The sequence below is a fragment of the Apis dorsata genome, unplaced genomic scaffold, assembly GCF_000469605.1.
Source record: "Apis dorsata unplaced genomic scaffold, Apis dorsata 1.3 scaffold_525, whole genome shotgun sequence".
In the NCBI taxonomy this organism is placed as follows: Eukaryota; Metazoa; Arthropoda; class Insecta; order Hymenoptera; family Apidae; genus Apis; species Apis dorsata.
The window spans coordinates 664,277-675,139 of record NW_006263748.1 but is presented as its reverse complement, the minus strand read 5'-3'; the positions used below and the strand labels follow the sequence as shown (position 1 = coordinate 675,139).

Here is a 10,863-nt window from a genome sequence, read left to right as displayed (position 1 = left end):
GGAAATATTAATTTTTCAATATTTATTAACCAATATTTATTAAGATCCTTATTTTTTTTTTTTATCTTTCGCTAATTATTAATTTTCTTTTATCTTTATCGCTATCCTTAAAATTATAAATTTTTTTATATTATTTGATATTATAAATAAAATAATATAATACACGCAAGATAATAAGTGATTTTGATATAGATGCTCTTATAAATAGCGTTTATGTAGATACAAAACTATAATCATCATATTAAGTATCTTATATATTTTCGAATTAATTTCGAACTAATATATAATATATATAATATATATTAATATATATAATATATATATTATATATAATATAATATATAATATATAATATAATAAATTCAATTATTTAATTTTTTAATTTTTATTCCACTTAATAATATTTTTACAATTTTAATATAATTTATAATCGTAATACGATAATAATTTAGGAAAACAGAAAATGAAAAAAACAATAGTTGCAATTTTATTATAAAATATATATTAATTATTATAAAATTGCGTTAAATTGAATACTTTTACTTTTTCACAGGTCTATTGGATTCTATAACAAGTACAGCCAATAGTGCAGATTGTCCAGGTGTATGTGTACACGCATTTGCAACGTTAATATGTTACGAAGTTCTTGAACATGTACAATGCCCTACTAGTATGCGATGTTGTATCGAGGCACCTATAAATGGTACCGGAACTTCTGAAAATATTGCCAATGACGATGATTCTACTTCAACAATTGTCACTACCGTTAAGACAACGACAACTACGAGCACACCAACAACATCTTCAACAGCGCTTACAACTATGTCCTCGACAGTTTCCTCAAAAACTTCTGTATGTTTGTTAAAATAATATTATTATTTTTATTTTATTACATACAGTATGATAAAATATAGAATTCATAAAATTTATAAGATAGATATACATAGTACACGTGAAATAAAGAAAAAAGTTCTTCTAATAAATCGAAAAAATAAATCGAATAAATAAATAATTGTTTTAATGAAAACTAAAAATTTTTTATATTTTTATTTTTATTTATTAAAATTTATTTATTTTTTCTATGAATGTTTATTAAAACTTCTTTTAAAATTTTATTTAATTTTACAAATTATGAACTGTTCTTTTATCATCTTAAATAAGTAAATAGTACAATGATTGTGTCGCTATCGTTTTTATTATAATATAACCATTGTCAAGAAACATGATACAATAATCAACAATAAAAAGATTATTATTTTTTCAATAATAATTCGATATATGTCACAATTATTATATAATAAAATTATTTTTGTTGAAAAATTGTTATGACATACAAAAAATATTTATTCGTTATTATCTCGTTATTATCTTTCGGATGAATGATAAATGAATTAAGAATATAAAATTTATTTATTTTTCAGGAAAGCCAAAAGGAGATAGCCAATAAAACATTATGTATGTATTTTTAATTCTTAATTAGATATTACAAAAAAATGTGTGATAAAAAAACTTGTAATAAAAAAATATAAAAAAAAATATGTCATATAATATATACAATATGTCTTATTAATATTAGATAAATTTTGTAAATATCAAAATTTTAATATAATTAATATAGATACAAACAATTTTTTTTTTAATTTTTAGAATTTTATAAAACTACAAATTTTTTCCTTTTTTTGTAGATTTAACATTGATATACAATTAAAACTTGTAAAATCGATGATTGAATATATATTTATTATATATATTTATTATATATTTATTATAACATTGTTTTTTCTAGCGAAAACGTGTTCAGGAATTTGCATGGCAGAGAGAATTGCCGATTATTGCGATGCGATTTTGGTAATAGACACTCTCTCTCTTTGCAAACCAGGATACAAATGCTGTGTATCCAGAGACGCGTTTGGAGATTCACCACCACCGGAATTGTTAGTCATCGATCGAACAAATTCAAGTCGCTTCGAAGAGAAGACGGGTGTCAATATATCTTACAAAGGTTCTTCACCAACTGTAAGACCAAATATGGTTTCTCCTACGAGCATTTCTAGCACCACAGTAGCAACAACGACCATTACAATGACAAAGCAACCAACAACAACAACGATAAAACCAAAGATCACGATGAGAAAACCGTGTAAAGGTGAATGCGTTAGTGGTTTCTTTGCTCTTCTATGCGATAAAGTGGATGGAGAAGCCGAATGTCCTGACGATGGATCTTGTTGTGTTATCGATGCTTTTTTAAAAACAGTAAGGAGATAAAACTAACGATAAATTCTAACAAATAAAAATTAATATTTTTTCAAAAATTAATATTACGTATATTTATGTGATTATGATTATATATTATAATAATAATAATAATAATAATAATAATAATGATAATAATAATAATAATAATTAGGAAACAACAACAACAACGACGACGACGACGACGACAATTGGATCAACTACGAAACCGGCACAAGCAAAATTACAACCGTGTCCTGGATTTTGTTTATTAACCATTATGGCAGCCTTCTGTGAACGGCCAAATTTAATAATAGCAAAGACTGCGACCTGTCAATCAGGATATATTTGTTGTGACAACACGAAGAGTTCGTCGCAGGTGATTTTATTTCTTTTTTTCGGTAGAATCCTTTCAATTAAATTGAGGCAAGTAAGATATTAAATAAAAAACCCATAGAAAGAAGAAAATTGACATTAAACGTTGACGTATAGACAGTAAACGTAGTGATACCGTCTTCTCCGTATCAGACATCAAGGCCAAGGCCAAGGCCCACATCAAGGCCATCGATCACTACAGTACCTTTACCGCCAGATCTACGCCCGGAATGTCCTGGATCATGTATTGTTTCTTATTTATCATTTACTTGTTTCAGTAAGTATTTATTTTTCTTATTATTTTATATTTTTTATTTAAAAATTAAATTAAAAATTAATTGTATATTGTATATCGATATTCTATTTATTATTTCAAAATAATTTTATATATATTGATGATTAAAAAATGATGGATTTGGCATAAAATGATTCTTAATATGACACTAACAATTGACATTGTCGTATTAATACGATTATTATAAATATTGAAATCTTTTTCATATACGTTGTTCAACAAATTTATCATATTTTTTTAATTTGATTTCTAATTATTCATATGAGTTATTAAAATATTTCTTTTTCATTTTTCTACTTTTTTCAAAATTTGATTAGAAAACGCGATGAAATGATTTTTAAATAATTTTCAAATAAATTTGTTATATTATATATAAATTTGTACGTGGATCTTTAAAATAAGGAGAAATATTATCCTTTGTTGCATAATAATGAATAAAATTTCTTATTGTCCTTTTTTCCTAGGAAATGCTGAATTAACGAATTTGTTTAAATGTAAAAAACAAGGGCATCAATGTTGCGCTCCAAAATCATTGATACGAGAATTTAATGGTGGAAATTCTAGTGAACCAATTTTAAATAATAAAAATGATACCATGTACGTTACTTCAAGACCGTACACAACATCACTTACGACAGCTTTATGTAAGTTATATATAAAATATATAAATATATTATGTAAGAAATATATTTTCAATTTTTTATATATTATTTTTTATAAATATGAAAATACACATTTAATTTTATTATTGTTGAATTATTTCTGTATACTATATATATATACGATAATTCTTTGCTTAACATGATTAATTAATCTCTATAAAATATAGTATTAAATGAAATAACGTTAATCGAATATAAAAAAATACATATGAAATACAAAATACTATAATTCGTTTAATTATTTTATAAAATTCATTTGTGTATATATATATATATTATTAAAATATTCGTAGATGAAACAACAAGTACGACAACTATGAGAAGTCCTGTGTACAGTAAATATGTATGTGGTGTAAAAGGAACTTCCCGTGGACCAATTCAAGTACGTAGTTCTGAAAGAGAAGCACGCGTCGTCGGAGGAGAAGATGCAGATGCTAATGAATGGTGTTGGCACGTTGGTCTCATCAATGCCCATAATCAATATCTTTGCGGTGGTGCATTGATCGGCACGCAATGGGTATTGACAGCTGCACATTGTGTAACAAAGTAAATTTTATTTTTGATTTTCGTCTTATTTTGTCCCATACTATTTCCTTTATCTCATATAATAATAATAATAATAAAATATAAATACATAAATAACATGTTCTATCTCATTTTTATTTACAGTATTGTAAGATCTGGCGATGCAATTTATGTGAGAGTAGGTGATTACGATTTAACGAGGAAATATGGAAGTCCTGGTGCTCAAACTTTGCGCGTAGCAACTACTTATATTCATCATAATCATAATAGTCAGACCCTTGATAACGACATCGCACTATTAAAACTTCACGGGCAAGCAGAACTTAAAGATGGTGTTTGTCTAGTATGTTTACCAGCACGAGGAGTTAGTCATACAGCTGGTAAACGATGTACCGTTACTGGCTATGGATATATGGGAGAAGGTAATATTTTTATATTAGTTCAGTAATTTTCTTTCAAATATTGCATACGATATACAGCAGATTTCAATATACTACTTCTCTCAATTTCAAATTGAGAATTGATTTGAGAATTGTATGTTGTGTTCTAAAAAATTTATTTCCACCTAAAAATTTTTATTGATTTTTAATTTCCATAATTAATAATATTTTTTAATAATTAAAAAGTAAAATTGAAAACGCAATATTTTTATTCTTGATTTTCGATTTATTTCGGCTATTAGAAAAATTATTTCTTAAATTTTTCTTAAATATCTTACATACATTTAACGTATATTTATAATAAAATATATATATATGTATGTATGTATGTATGTATTTGTGTAGCTGGCCCAATTCCGCTTCGAGTACGCGAAGCTGAAATACCAGTTGTAAGTGATGCAGAATGTATACGAAAAGTGAATGCTGTAACTGAAAAAATTTTCATATTACCAGCGAGTAGTTTTTGCGCTGGTGGTGAACAAGGCAATGATGCATGCCAGGTAATATACAAACATGCTATGAATCTATTGATAATAATATAAAAATTGAAATATACATCTATTTAATTTTATTTTTTACGAGTTGTGCATTATTTTACAATTAATATATCATTATTGTGATTAATTTTTAATTCTGTCGAGAATTGTGAATTTAAAATTAGAAGAAAAAATTGTTCAAAAATAAAATAAAATGTGTTATTATAAAAAATTATATAACTAATGTAAATCATTATGATTTAAATTATTGTATATAATAATATATATATAAATTTTTTCTCTCTTAATATTTAGGGAGATGGAGGAGGTCCATTAGTATGCCAAGACGATGGATTCTATGAATTAGCTGGACTTGTTTCGTGGGGATTCGGTTGTGGAAGATTGGATGTTCCTGGAGTTTATGTTAAAGTTTCGGCATTCATCGGTTGGATCAATCAAATTATTTCAGTAAATAATGTTTAGCTTTTCAATATTTTATTTATAAAAGTTAAAATATTTATTTATTAAAGAAATATTATAGTACCTTTACGCGCTTGATGATGTAACATTTCATGTTACGTATCTAGCAAAATATTTACGAAAAAATATTAAAAAAAATTTATTTAATCATATAAATTATAATATCTAAAAGAAAAAATAATTTTTTGATACACAATGGAAATATAATAATATGTGCAAAAATTTCAAGATATTATATGATAATATTTATATTTAAAATAATCATAATAATTAATAATTAGTTACTTTTAGTAATTGATGGTAACTAATCATTTGTTATAGCAATACAAATTTTTATGTAACTGATACAGTAAACTTTCCAATATTTTATCCAATATTTTAAATGTTCAATTACTACTTTTTAATTATTTTTTAGATTTAATTCAATTTGTCATTTTCATTAGTTTGTCACTCTTGTTATAAAAAAGATATAAAATTTATTTATATTAATTTTTAATGAAGCTTAAATATTAAAAAATTTTGATATATAAATTTTTAAAATATTAAAACAAACGAATATAATTTTTCAAATTTTAATAAAAAAATATCAAATTTTATTCAAAAATTATAATAAAAAAAAAAATAAATAAATATTTATTTTTTAGTTATGTAATTTTTACATTTTAATAAATCTTGCTCTTATAATTGCTCAAACATAATGATATGATATAAGAAAAATGAAAGTTTATTTCATCTTTATCAATTGTATAAAATATTTTAGAATTAAAATTTAAATATCATTGGTAAAATATATTGTGCCATCAAGTGCGTGGAAAAATACTGTCTTATGTAACAATGATTTTTAATTAATAAGGAAGATTTTATGTATTAAATTATAAAATTATTAGCGAAAATTTAATGAAGTATTGATTTAATTAAAAAAAATTAATTAAAAAATTGCAAAAATAATATAATATATATAATTTTAATTTTATAAAATATTAAATATATATTAACTACATTAATAGAATATGAAGCATTAGCGATAAAATTATAAATAATAATTTTTTTAAACAAACATGTAAAAAATTTTAATGAATAATTAAAATTCCATTGGTTGTTTGTTTCTTTTTTTTTTTGAATGTTGGATTAATAAAAAAAATAAAATATTGAGAAAAAATTTTTTAGCTTTATATTTTTTGTGAAATATTTTTTTTTCTTTGCTAATAATTTTATGATTTATTGTGTAATTACATATATTTATATGTCATTTATTTATATTAAATGATAAACTACAAAAGAAAGTCAATTTCATAGAAATTAAAACATTTTTATTAAGGTCAAAATATAGTGATATATAGTTAAATTATCATAATTGAAAATATATATGTATATTTAAAATAATTTTATAGTAATAGTTATATAGAAAATTGCAATTTAATATATACATATACATATATATATATATATGTATGCATGTATATGTATATGTATATGTATATTTATCAAGTCATGAAATTGGTTCTTTATTTTATGTATACATTGTTCAATAGATTCAATATATTTGGGAATAATATTATATTATTGCTTTGTAAATTATTGCATCAGTTATGTCTAATATATTTTTCAAGTTATAATTATAAAAATGTTTCATAGATTTAAAAGCAAATGAAAATATTAAATGTGAATATTAAAAAATTAGTAACTAAGTATTTTAAATCTATAAAACATTATTGTAAAAAATATTTTATAATTCAACATAAAGTTTTTATATATTAGTTTATTATATATCTTTAAAATGGATTATTTAAAATTATTTACATAAATATTATTTTATTACTATTATTATTGTTACTTAATATAAATTTTTTGTTAATAATTATATAACTTGTTAATCAATAATATATATTGTTATACCTGAGATAATAACAGATGAAATCACAGATTTTTTTTATTAGTTTCGGTTTTTTCTTTTCCAATAAAATTTTTCAAAATATATCCTGAATCTTTAAAGTTCAGAAAATAATTATCTTTTCTTTTCTCACATCCCTACTTCTGATTCGACTATTATATTTTGAGTAATCTTTCTCTTCCGATATTATTTACAATAATAAAGAACAATAGAACAATAATACAATAAAAAAATAATACAATAATATAATAAAAATAAAAAAAAAAAATTAGGAATTTTTATACAGATTTTTATTTTACGACAATATGATTATTCCATAATTAATAACTTAATTAATAATTAATATTTTTCCGACTAGCTAAATAGACTTGCGCAAAGAACGCAAGCATCGTTTGGCGAAAAATTATTATTATTTCATAATAATAATTTTTTAACAGTAAGAAAATAATAATTAGTTTTTAAATTCATTTTTTATATTAATATATATAAATAATACTATAAAGAAATGTTTGAAATTATCATGATTTTATTTATAAAATAATAATCATATCATATAGAATTAAAATATATATAGTATTACTTATTTACACTTATAATTAATAATTTAAATTTCATTGTATCACATTTAATAATAATACAAATTAAAACATTTGAAATAAATATTTTTTGATATTTAATATAATATCATAAATAAAATAATCAATTAAATTAATAATTTTTTTAAATCTTTGGTAAAAATCTTAAAATATTTCTTATATATATATAATTAATAAATAGTTAAATGTTTTATTAATGTTTATAAAATTATATACCAATTTATATTATTACTATTATTTATAAATTCTGTGCTTTTTTATAGAATTTAAACAGAAATTATATTTTAATAGAAAAACTAGCACCACAACTACAACCTTGTTCAGCTAAAGGATTGTTAGTAATTCTAAATGCAGAACGTATCAGTTCTGTATGAAATTCTATTGTTGATCCTTTAATGTATTCCAAAGATGTTGAATCTATAACAACTTTTGCACCATCCTTTTGAAATACTCTATAATACAATGTTAAATTTAATATTAAATTTTTATCAATTATACAATTATATAAATATTTCAATTAATATTAATACTTACTTATCATTTTCATTTATATTTGTATCTAAATCAAATTTATATTGAAAACCAGAACAGCCTCCACCTTCTACTGTAACTCTTAAATAAGCATTATCATCTGTAATTTCCTTTAAACGTTTAACGCAACTATCTGTAATGATGATATCGTTTTTATCTTTCACTGTAGAGTCTATTAACGTTTTATTTAATAACGAGACTGTAGACGTATTATACCACTGAGAACTATAAACAAAAATTATTCTATAATTCTTTAAAAACAAAAAAGTATTTCAAAAAAATATATGAAATATATTCAGATTTCTTAATATCAAATTTTGGTTAATTTTATATTTTATATTGAAATAGTTTTATATAAAGAACAAAAATTAAATAAGTATAATATAAATAAATAAAAAATTTTAGCTTAGATTAGATTTATTACTTACGTTAATAAACGTGAAAAATATCGATTTGCAACAAAATTAGAAGAAATATTCCAAATCGCATGTTTCAATTTCGCCATGTTTTTAATGAATATATGATAGTCAAAACGTGTGTGTGTGTGTGTGTGTGTGTGTGTGTGTATGTTGATGTATGTATGTATGTAATACATATGTATATAAGATAATAAAGATACAAACATTAATATGATTAAAATGATGAAATATCATACTAAATAAATAAATAATAATTATTGATGATAAATTAAATATGATATAAAATATGATATAATATAATATGATATAAAAAGCAAACATATGTAAAATATTTTATTTTAAGATAAGATATTTAAAGATAATATAAATTCATTAATAAATATTTTTTTAATATTTTATAAATTATTATTACTTTACATATTTCCAAAACAATGTACATCAGTGATCTTATGAAACTATAATATAATGCAATTTAAATTCTTTAATTAAATTATAACAAATTTCTATAATTTCTAATTTGATGAATCAATTAGCAATCAATATAAATAAATATACAATGATTAATTTATTTTCACAAAATTCGTAATTTCGAATATTATAAATTAATATAAAAAATGTAAGAAAAGATATAATAAACAAAACTATATAAAATTTTAAATAACATTTTTTTATTTCGATACAAGTTGTTGTTCGTTCTTGGATATAGATGATTTATTTTCATTGATGTTTGAATAAACATTTCTGTATTTCCATTCGGCCGTTCCGTCGAAATAAGTACATATCGTACAACGTAAATATCTACGTTGAAGTATATTTTCTGTGAAAAAAAAAATTAAAGGAAGAGGAGGGATGCAAGAGAAGGACAGTGATACAGCAATGGAATATTTTAGATTTTTTTTGTTAAAAAAAAAATAAATTTTTTCAGTTGATTTAATAATTTCATTTATTATATTATATCATTAAAGAAGATTTTAATTTTATTATTTAAGATACAAAGAAAAGTTTTAATTTAAAGTATTCAACAAAAAAAATTATCCAATTCATATGTATATTATAATAGTAAATTGATCGTGAGTATATACATATAAATGATAATGTATATTATGATTTTACACGACATATAATTTTTATAAATATTTTATAATATAAGAGTAAATTAAAGTAAATAATTTTTATTTCATAAATAAAATAACTTTGATTTAGAAAATTCCTTAATATATTAGTTAATATATATAATAAAAAATAATGATTGTTTGAAAAGTGCAAATTTCATATGTACATGAAATTAAAACTGTTAATAGTTCAGATTAAAGCATGTTACATGTTGGAATGTCAATAATTGTTAATTCATAACCTGACTTTTGTATCACTTTTGTTTTCCTTTTTTACTATTCTGAAAATTATTAAACCATGTACTGACTATTTAAAATAAAATAGTATTTATATTTAAAATAAATCATTACCTTATTTACAAGTTGAAATTTTAATTGTTGTATTTCTTCTGTTTGCGAAATAAGCTTTTCATTCATATTAGCAAGATGTTCACTCATAGTACTGAGTTGTGCTTTATAGTTTCCTTCTTGTATTTCTTTATCTTTCTGTAAAATATTAGAATTTAAAAGTGCTTCTGTAAGCGCAGATTCGCATTTCTCTCTCTTTGATTCACTTGTATCCAAATGAACTTGTAGAACTTCGTTCTAAAAAAATTTTTAGTTAAATATGTAATAGAAAGATAATAAATTTTTAAAAAAAATTATGTAAATATATTTAATTACAGTTGCAGCCATAGCTAAATTTTTTACATGATAAATATGTTTTTCCGTTATTAATTTGTCAATTTCTTGTAGGAAATAATCTTGGATTTTTGCTTCTCGAGCTTCAATTTCTTCTGGTATTGCAAATGGTATTGTTAATCTCCCAATCTATGAAAAATATAATATA

The 10,863-nt window shown here is 21.7% G+C and overlaps 3 protein-coding genes across 5 annotated transcripts in view; 1 reads left to right on the top strand and 2 right to left on the bottom strand.

The window, feature by feature from the left end:
* LOC102673473 (protein masquerade) overlaps window positions 1-5,603 on the top strand; it is an 8,995-nt gene extending 3,392 nt beyond the window's left edge. For 2 of the 3 annotated variants that reach the window (XM_006620704.2, XM_006620707.2), the window contains 10 exons: window positions 554-852; window positions 1,422-1,455; window positions 1,787-2,253; window positions 2,408-2,611; window positions 2,725-2,884; window positions 3,367-3,546; window positions 3,858-4,110; window positions 4,234-4,511; window positions 4,875-5,029; window positions 5,321-5,603. In XM_006620704.2, coding sequence (XP_006620767.1) covers window positions 554-852; window positions 1,422-1,455; window positions 1,787-2,253; window positions 2,408-2,611; window positions 2,725-2,884; window positions 3,367-3,546; window positions 3,858-4,110; window positions 4,234-4,511; window positions 4,875-5,029; window positions 5,321-5,488 — 2,198 coding nt within the window. In that variant the 3' untranslated portion in view covers window positions 5,489-5,603. The remainder of the gene's footprint in view (window positions 1-553; window positions 853-1,421; window positions 1,456-1,786; window positions 2,254-2,407; window positions 2,612-2,724; window positions 2,885-3,366; window positions 3,547-3,857; window positions 4,111-4,233; window positions 4,512-4,874; window positions 5,030-5,320) is intronic. The other variant, XM_006620705.2, reaches the window with a different exon arrangement.
* Window positions 5,604-8,225: 2,622 nt separating this feature from the next.
* On the bottom strand, window positions 8,226-9,070 carry LOC102673343 (iron-sulfur cluster assembly 2 homolog, mitochondrial). The gene is made up of 3 exons (XM_006620703.2): window positions 8,932-9,070; window positions 8,507-8,728; window positions 8,226-8,424 (listed from the first exon to the last, which is right to left on the bottom strand). Exons 1-3 carry the CDS (start codon window positions 9,006-9,008, stop codon window positions 8,250-8,252), a joined length of 474 nt encoding a protein of 157 aa, XP_006620766.1. The 5' UTR covers window positions 9,009-9,070; the 3' UTR covers window positions 8,226-8,249.
* Window positions 9,071-9,846: 776 nt separating this feature from the next.
* The window catches only part of LOC102673216 (coiled-coil domain-containing protein 89), a 2,724-nt gene continuing 1,707 nt past the window's right edge, over window positions 9,847-10,863 (bottom strand). Inside the window, exons 3-5 of the mRNA XM_006620702.2 lie at window positions 10,698-10,844; window positions 10,386-10,619; window positions 9,847-10,315 (exon numbers count right to left, since the gene is read on the bottom strand). Of these exons, the coding sequence (XP_006620765.1) occupies window positions 10,289-10,315; window positions 10,386-10,619; window positions 10,698-10,844 (408 nt within the window). The 3' untranslated portion in view covers window positions 9,847-10,288. The remainder of the gene's footprint in view (window positions 10,316-10,385; window positions 10,620-10,697; window positions 10,845-10,863) is intronic.

Bases quoted from the DNA above. Each gene is read 5' to 3' on its own strand.
- LOC102673343 (XM_006620703.2), bottom strand. From the start codon at position 9,008: ATGGCGAAATTGAAACATGCGATTTGGAATATTTCTTCTAATTTTGTT. The intron at 8,729-8,931 runs GTAAGTAATAAA...TTTTGTTTATAG, and splicing joins TATTTTTCACGTTTATTAAC to TTCTCAGTGGTATAATACGT. The intron at 8,425-8,506 runs GTAAGTATTAAT...ATTGTATTATAG, and splicing joins AATATAAATGAAAATGATAA to AGTATTTCAAAAGGATGGTG.